The following is a 24742-nucleotide window of genomic DNA, read 5'->3' on the forward strand; positions in this document are numbered from 1 at the left end:
CTTCCTGCTAGACCACAGGACCAGTGAGTGGACAATAATTAGTGGTCCTGTCTGTTCTTAACTGGTCCAAAATAACATTTGCTGATTTACTTAACTATCAATACTATCATATTCATTTGAACTCTTAACATCTTTTAATTTTTGTTTCCAAATTCACTGGCCAACAGGAACACAGTAAACTTGTCATTTAATGGTCCTGATAAATTTTTGCTAGCCTGGACCAGAACCAGCATAAATTTCACACACTGGTGTACATGAACCATCTGGCTAGACAAGTATATCGTCAGTCACTTATGCATAACATGAGTTATCTCAATCCCAATGCTTGTTACTGAAGGCACATTGATACCTGTTTGGGGCTGTTCTGTTCTCCTACAGGAACAGGTGTGAACAGGTGCTTGTTGGAGGGGAAGTGGATGTAATGCCTCTCTGGTTCCACGGTCACTCCAATGAAGTTCAGCTGAAAGCACAAACAGTCCTCTCATGACATGGTCATTGTCACAGTAAATGGTTAGTGGAGGATGAATAACAATCACTTCATGTCTCCGTTTGTCACAGTTACTGTAAACTGCTAGTGGAGGATGAATAACAATCACTTCATGTCTCCAGTTAGTGGAGGATGAATAACAATCACTTCATGTCTCTGTTTGTCACAGTAAACGGCTAGTGGAGGATGAATAACAATCACTTCATGTCTCCGGTTAGTGGAGGATGAATAACAATCACTTCATGTCTCCGTTTGTCACAGTAAACGGCTAGTGGAGGATGAATAACAATCACTTCATGTCTCTGTTTGTCACAGTAAACGGCTAGTGGAGGATGAATAACAATCACTTCATGTCTCTGTTTGTCACAGTAAACGGCTAGTGGAGGATGAATAACAATCACTTCATGTCTCCGGTTAGTGGAGGATGAATAACAATCACTGCATGTCTCCATTTGTCACAGTAAACGGCTAGTGGAGGATGAATAACAATCACTTCATGTCTCCGTTTGTCACAGTAAACGGCTAGTGGAGGATGAATAACAATCACTTCATGTCTCTGTTTGTCACAGTTACTGTAAACTGCTAGTGGAGGATGAATAACAATCACTTCATGTCTCCAGTTAGTGGAGGATGAATAACAATCACTTCATGTCTCCGTTTGTCACAGTAAACGGCTAGTGGAGGATGAATAACAATCACTTCATGTCTCTGTTTGTCACAGTTACTGTAAACTGCTAGTGGAGGATGAATAACAATCACTTCATGTCTCCGTTTGTCACAGTAAACGGCTAGTGGAGGATGAATAACAATCACTTCATGTCTCTGTTTGTCACAGTTACTGTAAACTGCTAGTGGAGGATGAATAACAATCACTTCATGTCTCCGTTTGTCACAGTAAACGGCTAGTGGAGGATGAATAACAATCACTTCATGTCTCCGTTTGTCACAGTTACTGTAAACTGCTAGTGGAGGATGAATAACAATCACTTCATGTCTCCAGTTAGTGGAGGATGAATAACAATCACTTCATGTCTCCGGTTAGTGGAGGATGAATAACAATCACTTCATGTCTCCGTTTGTCACAGTAAACTGCTAGTGGAGGATGAATAACAATCACTTCATGTCTCCAGTTAGTGGAGGATGAATAACAATCACTTCATGTCTCCGGTTAGTGGAGGATGAATAACAATCACTTCATGTCTCCGTTTGTCACAGTAAACGGCTAGTGGAGGATGAATAACAATCACTTCATGTCTCCGTTTGTCACAGTAAACGGCTAGTGGAGGATGAATAACAATCACTTCATGTCTCCGGTTAGTGGAGGATGAATAACAATCACTACATGTCTCCGTTTGTCACAGTAAACGGCTAGTGGAGGATGAATAACAATCACTGCATGTCTCCGGTTAGTGGAGGATGAATAACAATCACTTCATGTCTCTGTTTGTCACAGTAAACGGCTAGCGGAGGATGAATAACAATCACTTCATGTCTCCGTTTGTCACAGTAAACGGCTAGTGGAGGATGAATAACAATCACTTCATGTCTCCAGTTAGTGGAGGATGAATAACAATCACTTCATGTCTCCGGTTAGTGGAGGATGAATAACAATCACTTCATGTCTCCGTTTGTCACAGTAAACGGCTAGTGGAGGATGAATAACAATCACTTCATGTCTCCGGTTAGTGGAGGATGAATAACAATCACTTCATGTCTCCGTTTGTCACAGTAAACGGCTAGTGGAGGATGAATAACAATCACTGCATGTCTCCGGTTAGTGGAGGATGAATAACAATCACTTCATGTCTCTGTTTGTCACAGTAAACGGCTAGTGGAGGATGAATAACAATCACTTCATGTCTCCAGTTAGTGGAGGATGAATAACAATCACTTCATGTCTCCGGTTAGTGGAGGATGAATAACAATCACTTCATGTCTCCGTTTGTCACAGTAAACGGCTAGCGGAGGATGAATAACAATCACTTCATGTCTCCAGTTAGTGGAGGATGAATAACAATCACTTCATGTCTCTGTTTGTCGCAGTAAATGGTTAGTGGAGGATGAATAACAATCACTGCATGTCTCCATTTGTCACAGTAAATGGTTAGTGGAGGATGAATAACAATCACTTCATGTCTCCGTTTGTCACAGTAAACGGCTAGTGGAGGATGAATAACAATCACTTCATGTCTCCATTTGGATCATTACCTGAACAATGTATTCCCACCATATTTTTACAATACAGGGATCATTATATGAAAGGAAAGACACTAGTCTGAAACATTTTTATGATGAATAAGAAGTTGTTATTCTTGAAAGAGTTTCTCATATACATGTTCTTCCAACTTGTAAATGCCTTAAAAAAAATTCAAGGATCAGGACAGACTCACCAGTATTTCCCTGCCCTTGGACAGTTTGAGGAGTACAGGCAGACGGTCAGTTCCAGCCATGGTGTGGTTGTAGGTGAAGGTCACTGTCTGAGTATCTCCTGGTGCCATCCTGCCTCGCTTTGGTTCGATACTGAACAGTTTGTTGTCCATCACCTTCATCTGGACACACAGGACAATATGTTAACATCACTAAATTTGAAATAAAATGTACTGTCATTCTGAAGATGATTACATCAAATCAATATCTGACACAGCTGTCACAGACAACCTGTGGGTAAATGAAGCCTAGCATGACCTGGGGGTGTATGAAGCCTAGCATGACCTGAGGGTATACGAGGTCTAGCATGACCTGAGGGTGTGTGAAGCCTAGAGTGAATGTGGGTATATGAAGCTTAGAGTGACCAACCTGGTGCAACTCATCCTCATCAAACTCGCCAGTCTCTGCCCAGTACTCCAACTCCAGGTGCAGGTCAGATGGGAACAGGAAGGACCTGAAACACATCAACTATGTACTCGATCACCGCAGGCAAACAGACATGAATAATCCATACCCTTCATGACATCCAATAATAGTCCTGACTGACATCTTCAATCATGCTACAGTTAAGAAGAATATTTCACCTTAGTACTCATCATGTATGCTTTCATATAAAGCACTGATGTTTTCATAAAACTAATCGGGCTTATTGCCCCAAGTAGCAGTCTCAAGACCAATCTAGACTCACCATTCTGTTGGAACAGTGCCGGTGTTCTCAAACATCAGGTTAACCACACATGGTTCACTGTCCAGGGGAGCAGCACTGAAGTTGAAGTCCAAGATCGCACGGGTGTACACTGGAGGACGGCGCCGATGGCTGAAAAGAAATGGTCAGTTACAAAAATTTAAAAAATGTCAATGCATATTTTTCAAACTCCATCATCTTGAAGCAAATACATACAGGTATACACAATCACACATACAGACTCATGCTAGTACTGGGAAAGATTGCTTGTGGAAAGGGACCTTATACAAGTCTCAGCTTTACATGCCATCATAACCACAACCAGAAATCCTTGCTTAGCATAAGGAATTCTCTCTGTCTGTTAGTTTCCAGGAACACCCCTTTTCAGATGAAAAAAAAAAATGATGCATTTAATTATAAATGATCACTTCAAAATGGGTATCATTACAATTTAAGAGCTCTCGATCAGGACACAATCTGAGGAAAGTTAGAGTTGGAACTTTGATTCTATTTCAAGATAATGTACTGGCATTGAATGGGTACAAGGTAATAATGGATGACAGAGTAAGGGTGTGTTCTCCTGAGACTGGCTCACCTGTGCCTGGTGGAGACATTATACATGAGTTCTTCTGCTGATGGGTCTGAGTCCAGGCACACGTTCATGCTGAAAGTATAACCACAATCATTCACACAATGACTAAAACCTTCACATAGACATCTGGGATCATATAACAAAGTATCCTTTGTTCTAGACAAGGATACACAAGGAGCATGACATTATTTGTACTAACATTACATATATTAGGGATCTGCCATATCCAAAATGTATGTTGTCTTAAGTGATAAATTGAGTAATTGGGTGTCACTGTGATATTTGTAATAGTTTAGGACACTGATATGTAGACACACAGGTCAAGTGAGTGAATGTTGTTTTATGATCCAGGATTGGTCCAATTAAACCATGGCTTGACTAACCCAGTCTGACCCAGTGGTTAACAGCATAAGTAACACTATCAAATGACAGGTAACAATGACAGGTAACAATGAGAAATAACAATGACAAATTCAAACCACCTAACGCATATACACACAGCTTGAGAGTTCCCCCAGAGTTCACAGATAAGATAGTGGAAGTTGGTGGCTGACTGGGTTAAACGTCTGTGCTGTTGATTATGACTCAGAGGACATGGGTTTGAATCTCAGATGGGACTCAACCCAAACAAAGTACTAGAATTGGTATTTTGCCAAGAAAGTGTAATCCCATATATAACAGATGAGAGGACATGGAAGTTTTACCCAGTTTGTACTTGCTCTATCAAAACTTGCTACACTTTGACACTTCAGGTCTTATGAATTATATGATCATATGTTTATACAATACCAAGGCAACACAGATTCCAAGTTAAATAACAATTTTGATCACATCTATCTACTAACTTGTCAAGAGAGAAGAGGTTCCACAGCTGTTTCTTGCTGATTCCGATGGCGCTGCCGTAGCACCGGGCGTCCGTGACGGCCATGATGGGGAAGACACCCGTCATCAGGATGTGGCACAGATGTTTTGGTTCCTGTACTGATGCCTGGGACTTGGTGCCTAGGGAGAACATTTGGTACATAGTACATTTGGTACACAGTGACAAGTCATAAACATGTATCCAACCTTCGCCTAGTGTACACTAGTTTAAAGGCCAAATCCAGTTGAATTCTGTTCTGTGTAGCAGACTGGACTTGTAACAGTCTACTATACAAATCCCAAAATTATGCTTCAGAGCCACATTTGATCCAGTAGGCTTAAAGGTTTGGACACAAACTGACATTATCATTAGTGAGTGAGTTGGGTTTTATGCCACTTTACATAAGAAATAGGCTTCACACATTGTCTCCATTAAACCTAGAACTTCAGCCAGATGAAGTTAACAAATAGGCAATCCCACTGCCCCAACATTATCATTATCCCAGTGAGTGAATACAACAGCTATCTAATACTGTGGCCTCGTCTCGACCAGCAAAGAAATAGCTGGGAGTATCTGTGTAGCTTGGATTTGATGTAACCACAATCTTTCACTTGAACAGACTTGGGTCTGAGGACCTATTTTCTCCTATAATGTCCATGGTAGTTAAAATAAGGTCACAATTACTTATTAAACTTTAAATATTTGTGGATTGATTTGAATGGTTGAGGTGGATACCTTACCTTCTGGAGTGAGGAGCTGGTAGGACACACTGTATTGGTAGGTGACTCTCCTGAGTGGACGCACTGTGAGGAGTATTGTCTGTCTGGATCTAGCTGGCAACACTCCCTCCATGGTCTCTAGTTCAAGGCCTGAAACATGCAGCAGCCATCTTACAGACCAGGGCCTAGATTTTCAAAGCTTTCTTAACACTAAGATAGTTGTAAGTGTCATACATTAACATTATCTTACGACTATCTTAGCGCTAAGAAAGCTTTGAAAGTCTATGACCAGGGGTGGATAATGCTCTCTGAGAAAGGATGACTGCACAGTTCAAAAAGAGAGTGGGGGTAAGGGGTGAGCTGCACAGTTCGTTTTCACTCGTTTTGACAACAGTTTCAATGGTCATTCATAAACTTTCAGGAAAAAAGGAGGGGGTGGGGAGTCTGGGGTCAGAATTGATCAGAAATTTATCTTTACTAAGTGGCCATATAAGGCAATTAAAGTTATTTCTTTTAACATTAACGATGCTTACAATTAATAGTATTGTTCCAACTGACCCAAAATAACATGCACGATGATCAATAAGCCTAAATGACCATGTAATCAAGTACCGTTGTTCATATACCACTCAAAGATCCATATGCATTGTTCAGATATAAGCATGAATTTCGAGAATTTCAGGGGGTTGAATGTTAGAGTGAGAGAGCGAGTTGGGTTTTGTGCCAATTTTAGCAATATTTCAGCAATATCACAGCGTGGGACACCAGCAATGGACTTCACATATTGTAGCCATGTGGGGAATTGAACCAGGGTCTTTGGCATGACAAGCAAACACCTTAACCACCAGGCTACCCAACCACCCTGTTGAACGTTAAAGGTCGAGGGAGTCCCTAGATTCAGGTACTACTGAATCAAGCAACACAACACATGAACCATCCTCAGTTTTAAACGTTGATATGGACAAAGATCTGTAAAGTATAAGTAGAATATTACAGACCTATCTTGTCACTTCTCATGATACTGTCTGCATACGGGCCATCAACATGCTGGTCCAGCAGCAGTCGGTAGTGGAGGCTGCAGTTGCTGCTGTTGTACAGGGTGATGTGGTGGGAGGCAGAGCTGCCAACGACGATGTCACCGAAGTCAAAGTACTTCTCCTCTGCCTGCAATGAGTGTACATTAATGAAAAACATTCAATGACATCTGACAACAAAGATACCAAACCAGTATACCATATATTTGGGACATCCATCTCTGTCATCCAGAAAGTTCACTTACCAGGATCTCTCCGAGTGATCCCTCTCCAATAGCACGCAGCTTGAACTGTTTTTTCTTGCCCCCAGATGAGTTGGTCATGAAGCCCTGCCCCCACGCAATGAGGCTTGGCTTCATCACATACTTCTCCTCACCCCCGGGGATGAACGACCAAGTCTGGCTCTACACAACAAATACACACCACCATTACAAGGGCCATAGGAGCAGAAATCATTCCGCATTGATAGAATTCAAATATTTATCAGTATTAATATGAATTTAAGAGCAAAAAACAATTTGTTAGTATCATTAATGAATTTGTCTGAAAGTCAAAACATACAGAAAACAGTTCCTGAAAAACTCCTCCCAAAGTTTAGTGGAAGGGAGTACTTTCTGGTCTAAAGGTACAATAACTACAAGGCTCTGTCAGAGTTACCTGTGATTCATTAGGATGAATGATGCCACAGTCAGGTTGAACCTTCAGCAGCTTGGAGTCCGCATGGTTCAACTTCCACTCAAACCTACAAGTAAACATCAGGATGTTAAAACATGTATATGCGATATACACAATGCGCATAATTTAAATTTCAGCACCACACTAATCTACCAGAACGACTGTCATTGAAGAAGTTCATGAATAATCAGAACCATATGAAACTATATGGATGACAACTTCTTTCATATATTATGATGGAAAGTTTTGGTACAGATTCTCATATATATGTTTGACAAAGGTATAAGAATTGATAGTGAAACTTTGAATCAAAATGTAATATAGATGTTGTCATCCATACAGTAACATAGTTTTCTTAACACGAGCCTAATCTTGAAACAGACAATATTGCTGAACAGGGAGAACTATCCACAATGAAGGCTACATCACCTGAGAGGTATTCTTGAGACATTCTTGATGGAGTATGTCCTCTTTGAGGCTGTCCCCACACAGGTAGGCTTGAAGAACATCACTCCACTGGAATCCATCATGACTTCTGCAGACTCCGCTGACCCACACAGCTGCAAGGCCTACACAAACACATAGCACACTGTACACCACAAGTCTTACAGTCAGTGAAAAACCTACTTGTATGAAGGGGTTTCACATCTTCTAACTCAAAGGAATGAATACTTTGGCAACATGCTCTGGAAGATCAAAAGGTTTAGGAAATTCCATAAAAGTTAATAAGTAACCAAATTTCAAGTTCATAAATCAGTTTAAAAAGAAAATGATTCAAATGTATACAATTACAAAAACAAAACAAGTTTCAGTTGTCGGCCTACTGATCAAGTAACGGCACTGTAAGTCTGTGACACGCTGAAAACATGCATGACTCCACATTGTATTGTTTTCAACAAAGCAGCAAAATGACATCATTTTGCATCAACAACCCAGTTAGCCTTCAAGTGTTTGTTCAGCATTCTGAAAAATCCTAGCATGGGTAAAATGTGAGGAGGATATTTCTGATGGCCATGTTAGTGATGTTGATGAAACATTGCAGAATGATTGTGAAACCACTCACTCACTCATCAAAATCTTTTACCTCGTGTTACTCTCAAACTGCTGCACACCAACTGGAATTTGATGGTGCTAAGAATTCTGCTTCAATATGTTCATTATCTCCTTTAACCCTGGAGGTCATGTATATCCAATTACTCTGTCCTGACTGGAACACTATTAATGAAAACTAATGAAGCACCACCTACCCTGCTGTACTTGTCATTGTCATTGAGCTTGAGAAGCATGGCATGATGATAAGTCTTCACTTCAGCAGGTGTACACTTCACCATAAAAATCTGCACACCTTCTTTCAAAAGACCTTTGGCTGGCTTTACAGCAAATGTGCTGGAAACAATAAAGCACTAGGAAGTGAGAATTCACCTACAAAGTACAAGTGCCAGATGGTTAATTCTGGATGATCAGAAAATTAAATAAGGACAAAAGTGTTGTAGGTATTGTTATAAGAAATATACAGCTTTTCAAACAGTTTAGCAGTACAGTACAATTATACAAAACACCTTCACGTTTCTACATTTGGACCCCTATATTACAGTTTTATATCAATTACATTTTTGTTTCAACAAAACATGAATGTGAAAGTGGCTTACTTGCTAGGGTCTTTCTCCAGATCAAACAGTATGGGTGTGGTGCCCTTGTTATGTACACACAGTGTGCGATACGTTGACTCCTTGGCGTTCACCGCTGGGAACACCAGCTTGGGGCTGTTGACATTGTAACGTGGCAGGAAGGTCTCATTGTTGGGCATGAAGGTGTGACCTGGAGCAACACAACAATGTTGATGTCATCTTCTTTCGGCACCCGTAAGTTGTGGTTGTTACATCTCAGTCAGCATTATTACAGCTGACCTTCACAGTGACCTTCAACTAATTAACTCTAGACTAGACAATCCAGTATCATGAGTAGACAGACAATCCATCAACCATTAGACTACCACGCCATCCTGTCAGAGTAAGAATACATGCAGTTCATAAAATTTCTGATCCTGAAAATGCAATTCATCAAGTCTCCAGTTGGGACCAGCATTGGTTCCAGGTGATGTGTTCTGACTCTGAATCCCCATTGGTCCTTAATTATGTAATATGAGAGGATGATCGGTTTGGTGTTATACCTACCTGTACAGCTGACAGTCAAACACCATGGTGGACAGTGGGTGACCTCCTCTACCAGCCGATAGTCACGCAAGCTCTTGTAGAATACAAAACACTCCAACTCGGCTCCATACAGCTGATTTGGGGCATTCTGGAAGAACCAAAGATTTGACACGAATACAGACAGTCGGGCTTGGTTTAACCTTTCCTTGATACACAGAAGTAATAGATGGTACATTAACAACACTAGACTACCAAATCACAACTTTATTCATTCCACTGGTCCTCAAAAAAATTAATTGGACAGGACCCAGATGTCAGTGTTCCAACTTAAGACACCTCTTGGGGCCCTTTGGGGTCCTTTGGGGTGCTCATGTCTTTTTTGGATCTAAGGACACCTTAAATCTTTGGCATTAGGCATTGACATGGACCTCTAAAACTTTTTATATTTCAATCAGTGGTTACTTTTCAACACTCAAAAGCATTTACTTGAAGTTAAAAAGTCATTAAAATGGTAGTGTTCAGTGTAGGGATATAAGAAAGTCACAACTCACCGGTTTGAATGAGACTTGGAAAGAACAGCTCTTGAGGGGTGGGATGTCCATGACAGTGGGGTAGACCGAGAACGTGTGACTTCCCTCTGTAACAACATCAGAAGCATCAGTCTCTACACCCAAGCTGCTTTATAAACTCAGTTGATATTATTCGACAAAACATAGATGAGTACTGAACATGGAAATGGTAACAATGATGACAGCTTGCATCCTTACCTCCCATCCACTGCACAGTGACCTTGCCCTTGGTATGGTTGGTGATATTCACAGTCTGTAGAGAATACAATAATAGCATCAACATTGCAATGAGACAAGACAACTGAATTTAAGAAATTCTAAATAATCACATCACTAAGGATGATTGGTTAGTGGGTTTGTTGTTTAACGCATCACTCAGAAATAGTGCAGCTATATGGCAGCAGTCTGTAAATAAGTCTGCGCCAGGAAATCCAGTAATCAACAATATGAGCATCAATCTACACAAGTGTTATATGTCAACCAAGTCTGCGAGCCTGACCGACCTATCCCTTTAGAGGCCTTTTACAACATGCAGGGTTGTTGAAGATCAGTTCTAACCCAGATCTTCATGGGCCATATCTCGAAAGAGCATAATAATATGGTAAAATGAAAAATACACAAATCTCATATATTACATTTTTCATTTTTTTAACATAATCTTGTAATCAGAAAACACAAAATATGCCTATGTTCTTTACATATCAAAACCTTGCATTAAGCCATCTAAAATGAACATTGTAGACTACTTCAGCAGTATGCTAAATAACATGATCATGGTCAGTAAGCTCACCTTGTCTTCAATGACTCTCAGATTCTGACAGTTGCCAAAGTCAGCCAAGTGGACATCTGTGCTCACATGTGGGACAAAGTTCTGAAAGTTGAAGCACCATTATTTCACTATCACATCTCCTACTTCTACTTGGTTAACCAGATGAGGATACCAAGGTGGCTTGTGTCAGTTAAACACTGAACATTCCCAAAGGTCACTGATGAACATTCAAGTTGCATAAATTGAGAAAAAGAAACAATCATAAAAAAATAGCATTTTGTTGACATTTAATTTAGCTCACAAGTTAAAACGTGCACTCAGCAATATTCCAGTTATGATGAGGCAGCGTGTAAATGAACCAGACAATCCAGTGATCAACATCATGAGCATCCATCTACACAATAGCAGCGTGCCTGACCACATGATCCTGTTAGTTGCCTCTTCTCTCAGACATGGGTTGCTGGAGACTAATTCTAATCACGATCTTCATGGGTTATACTGAGAAGTGGTCAAGGAAGTCATCTTTTGCCACCAGTGATGACTACAGGGGGCAAGCCTAACCCGGAAGAATCACCATTAGGAGAATGTAAAGCACAGCACTTACTACCAGGTCACAGTGGAATCCATCGTTGAAGTATTCATCTGTCGGAGGAATGCTTGGCGTCATTGTTTCATTCTCCTTCATCTCAACTGGTTCCGTCTATCAACAAAATCATTACTGTGTTTCATACAATACCATATTGCCATGACATTACTAAAAGTCTCTTGATAATTGAATCTATTTACATCTGAAAATGGAAGGCAGAATAAATCTTTTTCAAAACATGGTTCAAAACCTTCTTCTTATACCAGTGATATAGCATGTATTTGATTGCCCGAAATGAAAACTGACTTGTCCCGGGTGTCGGGTGATGGGATATTTGAACCCCTGACTCTGAGGGTTTAGGTTTGAATCCCAGATGGGACTTAACCCAACAAAAGTGCTAGAATCTGTATTTTACCGAGAAAAGGCAATCCCAAATATAATTTTTTTACATTTGACCACTTTGTAAATAGCTTTGTGCATTCAAAACCAGTGATAGAATATTATCAATACTAAAGTCTAATTAAATACTTCCAAAAGAAAAGCCACACAGCTAACATTATATTAAACTGGGCTACTATTTGAACACAGACAATTATCTACTGTTCACTAACTGACAAAACACATGTAATGATACTCTACATGACTATGTGTCTATGATACTATATCTACATCAACGCTGGATGGTGGGCTAGGCTAGTGGTTAATGCATTTACTCATCATGTCAAAGGCCTAGCTTAATTCCCAACATAAGTAATTTGTGTGTAATTTGTGTAAGAGCTTCCATCACAATGATTCATTGAAGATTTTACAGTGTTTCGAGTGTCCTGGCAAGTCATTTCATTATTCAAAATTATTACTTACATGTTATATGTTAATGACTAGCATTTAATTACTATGTTCAGTAATATTTTGCTCCTATGACAATGTGCATGCATGTGTATGTGTGGCTGCTTGTACTAGCCCCGACTTCAGCTGGTTTTACTGTGCTAGCTCATGGAGCTACTAAGCCACAGTTAAGCATGAATACCCCACTCAGGCACATTACACTGACTCCGAACTAACCAGTCTTGCTGTACCTGTGAATGCCCAGCACTAGCCAGGGACCAACAAGTACCACATTTTAACATCTTTTGATATGACGCGGTTGTCAATCAAACCTATGACCTTCTTTAACAGAAAAAAATATCAATATCAAATCATAGGCCAGTAAGCCAATAGAAAACAAGCTTCCATAGGAGACACATGGCTGAGATAAAACAATGTGTTCTAGGAAATACTGCTGTAATTTCATTGCATCAGAATGCTTTGCAGACCATGGTGACATTATCATCACTGTGACATCACAAGTCATGTACATCACTGAAGTCACTCAGGCTAGTTAGATGTTTACTCTACACACAAGACACAAATCATTGGTGTTAACAAACTGAAAAACTACATCAAAGTGTGTTTTAATATCAAATACATCTACAGTTGATGATAAAAAGCTAAAACACCTTGGCAGCTTTAACCTTTCATCAACTTGTGCAAACATATTACCATCAGAACACACTTTAGTCAGATTCTCAATGTATAATATCAAAAATATAATTAAAATGCTCCAAACTCTGGCAAGGGAATAAGCAGTTGTATTTTACACATCTAACTAATATTACAAGAGTTAAAACAGATATTAATTCTATTGCGAGGTAAAATAGTGTCAACAGGATTGTATACAAACTACAAGCAGTATCAGGAGAGGCTAAGATACACCAGGTATAGACAAAGGAGGAAGTACCATGTCAGGTAGTAAAAGTGTCACTCTGGTCCGCTGGAACAACACATGGAGAACAGGGAGTGATATCTTTTGAAGACAGATGAGACCTAACACAACTAAGTTCTTGCAAGATGTCTTACTATCATAGTAACTTTAGACTTTGTATTGAAAGGAATGCAAATCATGTACAATAAAATTCAAACAAAGGAGAGCTAGGGTAGTGGAAGCATACAATATGTACAGTTTAACATAAAGTCATATTCATTATTAATATTTAAACTAAAAGAAAGGGTGATAAAATATCAGTAATTCAGATCACACATTTCATAATTTCATTGTCAATTAATAAATAATGCTTGAAATGTGTATATAAAAGATTATACTTAAGATTGAACTCCATCACAGACACAGATATGCAAAAAAATAAACCCAGTCAGGAAATCCAAGATGGCCACCAAAGACGACAGTGTCATTGCTATGTACTGTTACCTACCAGAGCTATCCTGATCAGCCCTTCCTCATCAGTCTCCAGCTTGCCTTCCCTCAGCAGCTCATTCAGTTGCTGCAACAAACATACTTCCAGGTGCAGACACATGGGTGATACACAGGTGTTACTGGTACAGTACTGAGAGTAGGTACAACATGCAGCCTGCATGGCATGGAAGTGGAAATCAGGAACAGTAGGAGCATTTCTATATATCACAAAATCTGTTTTTTAATAGTGTATAGGTTTGATACAAAACCTGAATCATATTCTTTTTCTGATTGTGATTATCATACATCCAATGTATAATATCTATTACTGATAATAAGTTATCACTGTATTGTGAAACAAGTTATAATTGATAGTGTTTACAAAAAGAACATAGGGAGAAGCCAAGCCAGGTCAGCAACTTTCTCTGTTCCTGACAGCATTTCTGGGTTTCACAAATGGATTTAAACCATGGAGTTTCTGATCTGATCCTTGTCCACATGACCAAAGAGATTCACCCCATCAGCAAGATGACAAGGTAAGGATATCATCTGTGGGATGACAGCACATTCTGATACACAAAGTTTGCTTATCCTGGGTGTCATCAAATCAAAATCCCATGGTCAATCTACCCCTAACATTCACACGTCTCGGGCAAGACAATGTCTATACACATATACTGGCAGTGCTGAGGACACCTGCACTATCTACCCAACAACTTTACTATGGTGACAATGGTGAACTAAACATTGTTTATCTAGGAAAGGGTGTTCTGATTTCTTAGACACAGTACGTCCAATCATCCCGAAACAAGATCTCCTAAAAAAGAATTGATATCATTTGTTCATCTCTTACCTACAACCATGGCTGTTGAGTAAATGAAATCAAAGGGTCTGAAGACAATTTAAGATACAACAACGAGAAGAGTCTCTCCATGATATTAACACATAGATACAATATGACAATGCACCACCAGTGATCTACACCCATCCAAGCAGTGGAGGTTTAACCAGCTCTTACCTCAGGTGGGTACATGGAGAATCCTCTCTCCACATGCATCTTGAAGCGGTCAAGGTGTTTCTTCTGCAGGACCGCCGGTTTGACCATCTCAGAGTGACAGGTCCCAAGCATGTCCAGGAACAGAGGACCCTAAGAACACAACCGGCAGTATATACACAAATACTGGGTAAATCCATGTCATGTCAGATGTGCTAAGATACATACCTTTATTCAATATCTCTACAGTTTGGCTAAACTTCACATGCACAATAAACACATTTGATTTTGATTGTATGTTTCTTATCTTATGGTTTGCAGATTTTTTGCAAGTTAGTCAGTTTGTATTGTGTAAAAATATCTGGAGATATAAGTTACTTTTTGTAAGGCCTTTTGGTGTTGTTTTCATTTAGTCTGTAAGCATTATTATATTTATGAGTTAAATAAAGGAAGACATGCAGGCAAGCAAATGGAAACATTCTCCAAATTCAAAATCTTTTCTGAACAGTTCTTTCATTTCAAAAACTGTTGCATTTTCCGGTTATTGTTAATCTTCATAAGCAAGAATTTGTTAGAATGGTGGTACACATTAAAAAATCAATATCAAACACAAATCTCATGAGAAAATTGGATATAATGTAAATATCTCTGACATGTGAAACTGACAAAGGACTTAATCCTTATTTCCAGTAACCATGCAGTGAATTTGGGCGTAGTTTTATCACTGTGGTCACCAGGAACGTGAGTTACATAATCCCATTCTGAAACACAAATCAGAGACTGTAACAATGAACTGGTCCCCCCACCTGGTTGTGGATGAGGCAGGTGACCCTCCTGTAGTAGTTGATGGGGTGGGTGGGTGTAAACTGGAGGATGACCGTCTGCACAGAGTTGGGCTTTAGGACACCAGACAGGAACTGGAACTTGAACACGCTCTCCTCACAGTCGATCATAAACTGGAAGAAAGAAAAGACAACATGGGATATAATGCAGTTATGGAGTGAGTGAGTGAGTGAGTGAGTGAGTGAGTGAGTGAGTGAGTGAGTGAGTGAGTGAGTGAGTGAGTGAGTGAGTGAGTGAGTGAGTGAGTGAGTGAGTGAGTGAGTGAGTGAGTTTTAATGAAGCCTTTAGACAATAGTCCACTGCTTATATTCATGTCAGTATAAACAATGCTACCTGTGGCAGTAACAGGTGATCTCCGTATGGTACATATATGTATCTGACATACCTGGCACACTGCCTCCACATCACTGCTGTTGATGATGTCCACAGTACGAGTCCCTGTCTGACCGGAGTCGACTTCCATGAAGTTGACAACATTGGAGCTCAGTTGTACTGTTGGACCTTGAAGAGAGATTGCCAACATGTCCATTATTCCAATCAAACAAACTCCTCTATGAGGTACTGACACTTCAGCCAGACAGTTTTTACAGAAAACCTAGTTAAGATGTGCCTGTATTCACACAGGCAGCTGTAAAAATCCTCAAGGCAGCTTGAGTTGTATATTCTCCTGAGAGTGATTACTGAGAAGCATACAAATCCACTGTTCTTCAAACAGATAAACCAAAGTTGAACAAATATATATACCTGAATATATATATATACTTCTTTTCAAAAGGTTAGGCTCACCTAAAACACTCACTACATGTTATGGATACATGTGGTTACATCGAAGAATGATTTCTCCACTAACTTTGGGGAACCATATGAAAACCTTATGCAGATGAATTGCACAAGGATCATGCATCAAATAGCTAAAAAGCACGTGAAAATATCATGCTTGAACAACTGCATTTTGGTGTAATGTTTTGTTAAGAATTCACTGATATTTATCTAATATTGAACTTATGACAATGATCTTTTCAACATTACAAATTTGTTTAACTCTACATCTGTTCATGTGTAAACAGGACCTTTAAACACTGAGGAATATTTTGCAAAGGTTAGTTTAGAAAAGTTTCCTGAAGTAAGTGGTTATATTTACCCTAGTAAGTCTAAAGTTTTGAAAGAACAGTAGATAACATATCATGTAATCATCATTGCCAGGGCTTTCCAAATCCCACTGACTAAAAGGACACATGAACTGCATACCTTTTGAGGAACCAGTGCACTTGACAATGCTCTGACTGATGTTGCCAACAGCAGCAATGTTGAAGTAGTCGATGCTGGTGGTGTCAACTGTGTTGGGGCTGAACGTCAGCTGTGTGACAGAAACAGGAGTCATTCCATGACATGTGGGCACCAATCTCAGCTGCAACACATACCTGACCGCCAACATCCCAAATATCTACTTTGATGCTCATGCTATTGACCACTGGATTGTCTCATCCATACTTGACTATTTACACACTGACATCATATGACTGGAAACATTGCTGAGCATGGCATAAAGTTACCAAAGACTTCACAGGGTGTAATCTAAAATTACAAAGTGTCACATCCATTGAGGCACATGTTCTTGCACTTTCCAAATCATCTTCTGTGTATTGATTTCATTAGGTTGACAAAGTTTGGATTACATTACAAAACTGAAATGTTTCTTGCACTGTTTCATGCACCAGACCTGAATATCAGCAGAGAGGAAGTTGCATGATAAAACTGACCGGTATTCTAACCAAGGACATCGGAGGAACAATGCCTATCTTCTGAGGACAGTGGAACACAGTGTCGATCCTGCTGATACCTGTTGGGTGTTCTACACGGAATGGAGCTCTCACCTGTAATACAACACGTAGTAACTTAAACACGACGGTGTCAGAGTCAGTATTACTGAATTATCTTAATCAAAACAAACACAAACATTATGAAAAAAAAACCAACTATAATCTGTAAGCTCTGGTGCATCTTCATGCAGTTTATATATATATATATTGTACTGCATGACGTGTTTCTAGGCAACTTGGTAAGCACTGTAGCATATTTTCTTAATAAAAGATATTCATGAGCATCTTAAAGAGTCAGCATAAATGATCTGCCCTAGATATGACATCTAATGCTACAAATGCTTTCCACTTGGGCTGCAAAAGATTCACCCAGACCTTCATTTGATTTGATATTAGATACTGAACCCTTGATTCAATCATTTCCGATCCGATTCTTCATACAAGTAAAAAAATCTGAATTCAGTTAACTCTCAGAGTTGGCATTTTTAATGTGAATCCATCATCAACTTGACAATAGCTGCTAACAACAATTTTCATTGGATATTTAGTCCAGCATCAACTTATCACATTTAGCCTTATTGCCTGAGGAGACAAAATTTTCTTCTGGCTGGGTGGAAATGATTTAAATAGGTATTAAAATGTCAAACAAAAATAGTCAAAATGGTTATCAAGAATCAAAACTGGTGTCAGATTCAATTTTTGACAAATCAAACTGAATCATTGTAGCCCAACTTTCCACATGGAAATGTATAATCTTGGCAAAGCCAGACATGTGGACATATTTTAGTTTTGACAAAAATAGAAATGAGTACATATGATATTTACATAACCTTTAGCTAGTCTAGCAATAACTAAGAAGAGGACACAAATTTACACACTGCACCCATGTTGTGAATCAAATTTCCAACAAACACTTGAACCACTTGTATGCCCCAGCACCTCTTCATGTACAGAACCTTGACTAGAACCAAGACAAGGACGATACTTACTGGAGACAGATTGTGAAGCTCCACCCACTTTGTTATAGTAGATCCTACCGGGGTCTTCCCAAAATGCACTGCAGCCTCCAGGTTGTCTCTGTTCAGGTTGCTTGCAGGTTTACCTGGGCTCGACACCAGCAGGTGAGGATATTTACCTGATGACCAATAAAATCAAGGTATGATGGAATTTTGGTAATGGCAGAATAAACATTTCAGATAACCTCAGCTTAGACACATATTACAGATATACAGAAAATGTGATTTCAGACGATTTTATAGCAACAATCAGATATAATTAGAAGACCATGGTGTATTCCTGGTATACTGGCAACAGTTACAAGTATGGATGATCATACATTTAAATGATACAGCCACATTGAATTTTTCAAAATTAGGTTTATTTTCATCTTACTGGTGACAAATGAAATGCATATATTGCAATACAGAAAATAGCAGCTGATTCATGTGATCAACAAACAGGAGAAACTGACCACAATCAACTTATTGTATACAACGGGCCAATTACCTATATATGCATTGTGACCACAGCAACAAAAATGGTGGACAAGTACAAAGATGTAATAAACATAGGAAGCAAACCTCATGCTTGGGTATATTGTTTATTCAGTTTATAACCAATGATATAATGCATAAAATATGTAAAGGTATATATAATAATAATAAGGAAATACATGAACCATTACTGCAGTCAGCTGTTGTACAATCATTAGGCCACTTGCAGTGATCTTCTTTGACTTACCAATTCCCTTGAGTTTTATAATTTTCGATAAGGTTCCGTCGGCTCCGTACTTGCATAAGGCTTCTGCTTCATAAACCGTAGCTCCCTGACAGAGAACATATTACATCAGGTTAACCACACCAATATTGTATGGAACAGATGATGTTAACACCCAATTAATATAGAACATTCTCTAACAGTTACACACTTAACACACTGAGATGTTCATTGTGTGAACAGTGTTGGTACCTCTGGTTTGAAGGTGGCCTTGAACTGACAGGATGACCTGATTGGGAGGTTGGCCTCTGTTGGCTCGATGACGAATGGTTCCTTCACCTCCCACTGAATGCTGGTCTCAACATCTCTACATCAACATAAACAGAACCTTGTTGGAAAAACTCACAGGACAAGTCTTTGTAGATACTTGTGTAACTAACTGGTAGAAACGTTGCTGTTATTTACCCTGCAGTGTCAACAAATGTTATTTGTTTTGCACTGTCAACAAATGTTATTTACCATGCACTTACAACAAATGCTATTTACCTTGTATTGACAGCAAAAGTTATTTACCTTGAACTGTCAACAAATGTTGTTTACCTTGCACTGACAACAAATGCTATTTACCTTGCACTGACAGCAAAAGCTATTTACCTTGCACTGACAACAAACATTAGTTACCTTGCACTGTCAACAAAAGTTATTTACCTTGCATTGACAACAAATGCTATGTACCTCTCACTGACAACAAATGTTATTTAGTCTTGTATATATATACTCAAAGCTGACATTATTCAATGACATTCATTTCTGCCATGCTAGCAAAAGTTGTAATTTATTTACCCAGTGTTTACAACTTCAAATGTCGTGTCCACAAAGTCCTTGGAGGCACACATGTTGAAGTCCAGGTGTGCTGGGCTGTCAATGACAGTCTGTGGCAGAATAGCTTTGATACACACCTCAAAGTCCCCATCCTGCAAGAGAAATAAACATATCCAAGTTCATTTTCTTTTTTACTGCTGCATGCATGCATACTTCCACTTCTGGAATCACATCAACTAATATCAACTTCATTTTAGGTGACACTTTGTAGTCTCCATCTTTATATATGAATATAAACCTCAAGTTTGCTTCTCAGTATATATTAGGTCATCTCTCGTTTTCCCAGAGGAACCGCATTTGAAATTTTTGTTTTGTTAGTAAGACCTCTTACCAGGTTTTACTTTTTGTAATTGTCTTTTGAAATGAATTGAAAATACTGTTCAAGATTCAGCTCAAAGTGCAAGCTCCAAAGCAAGACTGCAACTTTCGGATTTGTAGGGAGATGCTCTACCAGGCCGACATGGGGTTGAATTATTTATTTATAGTTAATATCATGAACTGAGTTTACTTGTGCTTCAGTTATTCCCATGTAGCTTCATTAAATGATCATCCACATTGTAATTATCTATCATTGACCTATATATGTTATAGAAAACATTTCTCCTTGGTTTTGGTAGATAATGTAACACTATCGGGTTCGGGAAATATCTCCCCCATCAATTTTACACTGTCTATTAAACCTCAGGTGCGTGTTTTCTCCTATACATGAAACCTCACCTTAGTCCTGAACTGAACCTTGTCCTCGTACTGCTTTTTCTCCAAAGGACGGAATGTGATGGGGAGGGTGAAACTAGTGCCAGCACTAAGTACAATTGGCTTTGGGTACACAGTACTGAAGAAACGGGAACTTGGAACTCTGGAAGCCAATCAAAACACACGATCAGGTAAGAAGTGAGTGTGTTTAGATTTACACCGCTTTCAGCAATATTATAGCAGGGTGAGACACCAGGAATGGGCTTCACACACTGTATCCATGTGGGAATCAAACTCGGGTCTTCTGCATGATGAACGAACATTTTAACCACTTGACTACCCTACCACCCCTTGTTAAATTTAGAATGATGTACATCGATATAGTTGCATTTATTGATCTTCAAATTAATTATTTTATTATTTAGGAACACTGATTCACAACAACATTCTTCAAAATCCTTTTCTTTTCACAAACTGTGTTAGCAAAAATACTTCAAAGGGCTTCACTTGAAAATTGTGATGATGAAAGATATATTCTGTTTAAGAAGCTACTTTGTTAAGTTTTAGATCACGATTGTGTCATTTAAAGCTCTAAATGCAACAGGGTTAACACTGCCAAATGCTTACTTGTATCTTAGCTTTTGTGTTTTGATCTGTATGTTCTTGAGGACAATATTCTTGGTATACTCTCTCCCAGGCTCCCAGCCCTGCCACAAGAGCTGTTCTGTGACTTCCAGTCCATTTTTGTTGACCCTGCCAGCTGGTGCCACTCCTGTAGGAAGAATGTCGGTTTTCACCTTCCCGATGTTGCCATATGTTGACGGGGTCATCTGTTGGGCTACCTCAGCAGTGGGCATTTTGGTTATTTATCTCTTCCTCTGTACTGAAGAAACAACAAAAGACCTTATAGTACAGTGTAAACTGTCAATACCAACAAAATCAAATAAAAATGCCAGTTTTCACAGAGTGATGGTATAGGCAGTTTGCCTGTGACGCTGGCAAACACTGGAAGTTTCCCATTTCTGAATAACCTCAGGAATTATGTTGTTGATTTTACCTTAAATACCCTTGAATCAATAACATGTAACTCCTGCCCACTATGTATAACTCTATGTAAGTGACACGTACCACTTACTAATTAACAATATACTGACTGACACTTCTCATTTCTCAAATTTCTCGGGAGTAACTGTTACATCATTTGGACCTAACTGCATCAAAGGGTTGGACCATCTTTCCTGTTGCTGGTTTTTACGTAATTTGTTTTCATAACAATTTGTTAATTCAGACTGAAAAACAATGCCGATGTCCTGAGTAGACAGAAGTCAACATTTACAGATGTTTCCAAATGATAATTAAGTGCATTTCTGACGGGACTGAAATTTTATACTGATGTAGACAGAGTCCTGGTGTTTACGTAGGCCGATATTGCCAGAGTCCACTGTACCTACAATCATCAAGAGAACACATTAAAAAAAGAATAAAAAAAGATAAATGCTGGGTTCACGATGTCTCCATACATCATTTAAAAATTATGCATGACAACTGAAATTTGGATGCATTGGGATTTGTCTTCAACAATCCAGTGATAACGACAAGCACACACCTGATCAATGGTCGTTGTTATCATTATAGTTATTAGCATGGGAATGGGAAACCAAATGTACTGTTGATAACTGGAGGCCTTGTGGTGAACGATTATTGATTAGAATCGAAACATATACAATTTTAATGTAATCACTAATTTTAAGGGAGTTAACCAGGTGTTTTCTAATGAATGGATTTACAATAAATACTGCCATGCAGGGAAAGGCATACATGCAAGAAAAACACTGGAATTGTAATTGGACAATAAAAGTGCGTACATTCTGCAATGCGCATAACTTTACACTGTTGAGAATGTTTGTTTGTGAATATTCATCATATTTAATAGCTAGTTTACTTCATTCAAGTGTGTTATACTAAAACAACAAAATACTGTTTGATCTGTTTGTTTTTTTACAATTGATAATCCTCTTTAATCCTTCTTTTGATTGCACACAGAGTGACTTGAAATAAAAGGTCATTTATAATGTTAATCATGTTCAGAACAGACAGAAAATGTTTTCCTAAGGCTCCTGCAAGCAAAATATTGAACTTCTATTTTGGAAATTTATAAAATGCTTCCCATCACCCAGTTTTAAGAATAGTCACACTGCCATGTGATGCTGTTTAAGTGGCATCAAATGCATTTGGGAGATAGATGCATGTATTTGTTATTGAGGGTTTTTTATTGACTTTTGGGGGATTTTGGCTTTGTTTAGATTTTTTTTGTCGTGGTGGAAGGAGGGGGTGGGGTGGGGTTGCATAAGTATGTCTTATTCTGAGGGTGTAATCTGTCCTTAAACATTCTCGAACTTTTCAGTTTCCACAGCTCTCATCTAGCTGGAGGAATTTGAACACAAAAGATTTTCAACTACAAAATATTGCATCATTTACTATAGTGCATTACAAACTGTCAATATGGATAAAAAAGATCAATGTATAAATACGAACCAAAAAGTTTATAACAACACAAGGACAAATAAAATAAACATGCACAATAAAATAAATTTGAGAGCATGCATGGTTCATCTAACAGAATAAATTTAAAAAATACACCGCACAAAATGAGCTGTCACCGTTAATACTGGTATTATTGACTATCATTATGTATTGACAGCCCCTTCACAAGGCATCTGTTCAGAAAACAATTCAATACATAACTTCGACATTTTTTCTCTTACAAATTCGTTGATCATGTTTACTTTCGATATTGGTTGCGAAGATAACTTCAACGATTTCAAAATGCTCATGGTGACAATTTAAACTTTGATATCAAGATTTCCTTACCTTTTCTGTGGTCAGTTTATTCTCAGTTTCTATCCATGACAAGGTTTAGCTAATGTTTATCGGGTGTCACAGTGAAGACGAGATCCGCCATCTTGTAAACTAAAAACAATCATGGCGGAAGTTGCCAAGCAACGCAGATCGTAGTCTGGTGTCCCGGGTAGGCAGCGCTTGCGCTACACAGATAAAGCATAGTTACCTCCCTTAACGTAGCATATCGCTATCGGAGCAATCGCATAATATTTAATTGTCTTTGTTTATGAATAAAAATCAAGCTAAACAAACAGTTCTCTCTTACATATCATGTAACATTTTACTGAAATATTAAGAATAAGATTTTGCGCTTATCACGCAAGTACTTCGTCCAAGGAGTCTACGTACGCTTCAGTGACTATTGTCTAGCTGAGATTTTATACTTGTTTAATGGCCATTCTAGAAGTTGGTGAAATTGCTATTTATTGTTTTAACATTTAAACAGGCAGGTGAATAGATGAATATGTCTCTCCCCTAGTCTATTCGCTAAGGGAAAGGAGCTTCGCACTCAGTAGGCATACTATCTGTAGACACAATTATCTTTTAGAGTTACCAAAGACGCAGTTCTGTATCATGAGGTATCAATAGGTGGTTTATGTTTGAGTATGAAATAACACTGGCTTTAGTATCAGATGTTTATCACATTTGTTTCACCAAATGCAATTGTTTGGTGATGTGACGAGGAATCTAAAACTAGAATCCGGATAAACCGGGATTGGAACCCATCTTGCTGGGAACCCATGGGACATGAACAAGACAGTACCTCAGACTGCTGGCCAACCATTTTCCGAATCACGCGGTAACAACGGTTGATATTTAAACTAAGCGGATGGACAGGCAATCAACATCAGATAAAGGCAGAGCTGATACCATTTGCTGAAAACAAATCCTTTGCGTTTCCAAGGCAGCACGTCAGACAGATCTTCTCATGTCAATTTTTAAATTTTTAGGCTGGTTTCATCCTCTCTATGCGCGTCGTTAAGGCAGGTACATTTGCAATCGTCTTCTGCCCATAATTACAGTTCCGACCACTATTTAACTAATGACATCACATTTATAAACTTACGTGTGGTTACACAATGTACAGTCCAATAGGCTGCCATGT

The 24742-nt window shown here is 38.9% G+C and overlaps 1 protein-coding gene across 1 annotated transcript in view; it reads right to left on the reverse strand.

Moving 5' to 3' along the window:
* Window positions 1–23720, reverse strand: part of LOC137297997 (cilia- and flagella-associated protein 65-like) — a 31468-nt gene extending 7748 nt beyond the window's left edge. Inside the window, exons 1-31 of the mRNA XM_067830015.1 lie at window positions 23608–23720; window positions 21364–21619; window positions 20761–20899; window positions 20005–20135; window positions 19414–19528; window positions 19186–19270; window positions 18435–18580; window positions 17386–17499; window positions 16874–16982; window positions 16011–16126; window positions 15589–15738; window positions 14807–14935; window positions 13808–13876; window positions 11577–11672; window positions 10994–11074; window positions 10402–10456; window positions 10186–10271; window positions 9656–9782; window positions 9131–9299; window positions 8729–8867; window positions 7911–8050; window positions 7464–7548; window positions 7052–7210; window positions 6771–6936; window positions 5794–5922; window positions 5037–5193; window positions 4195–4263; window positions 3603–3731; window positions 3284–3368; window positions 2878–3036; window positions 350–460 (exon numbers count right to left, since the gene is read on the reverse strand). Coding sequence (XP_067686116.1) covers window positions 350–460; window positions 2878–3036; window positions 3284–3368; window positions 3603–3731; window positions 4195–4263; window positions 5037–5193; window positions 5794–5922; window positions 6771–6936; window positions 7052–7210; window positions 7464–7548; window positions 7911–8050; window positions 8729–8867; window positions 9131–9299; window positions 9656–9782; window positions 10186–10271; window positions 10402–10456; window positions 10994–11074; window positions 11577–11672; window positions 13808–13876; window positions 14807–14935; window positions 15589–15738; window positions 16011–16126; window positions 16874–16982; window positions 17386–17499; window positions 18435–18580; window positions 19186–19270; window positions 19414–19528; window positions 20005–20135; window positions 20761–20899; window positions 21364–21593 — 3675 coding nt within the window. The 5' untranslated portion in view covers window positions 21594–21619; window positions 23608–23720. The remainder of the gene's footprint in view (window positions 1–349; window positions 461–2877; window positions 3037–3283; window positions 3369–3602; window positions 3732–4194; window positions 4264–5036; window positions 5194–5793; window positions 5923–6770; window positions 6937–7051; window positions 7211–7463; window positions 7549–7910; window positions 8051–8728; window positions 8868–9130; window positions 9300–9655; window positions 9783–10185; window positions 10272–10401; window positions 10457–10993; window positions 11075–11576; window positions 11673–13807; window positions 13877–14806; window positions 14936–15588; window positions 15739–16010; window positions 16127–16873; window positions 16983–17385; window positions 17500–18434; window positions 18581–19185; window positions 19271–19413; window positions 19529–20004; window positions 20136–20760; window positions 20900–21363; window positions 21620–23607) is intronic.
* Window positions 23721–24742: the final 1022 nt, after the last annotated feature.

The sequence above is a fragment of the Haliotis asinina genome, chromosome 10 (assembly GCF_037392515.1).
Source record: "Haliotis asinina isolate JCU_RB_2024 chromosome 10, JCU_Hal_asi_v2, whole genome shotgun sequence".
Taxonomy (NCBI): domain Eukaryota; kingdom Metazoa; phylum Mollusca; class Gastropoda; order Lepetellida; family Haliotidae; genus Haliotis; species Haliotis asinina.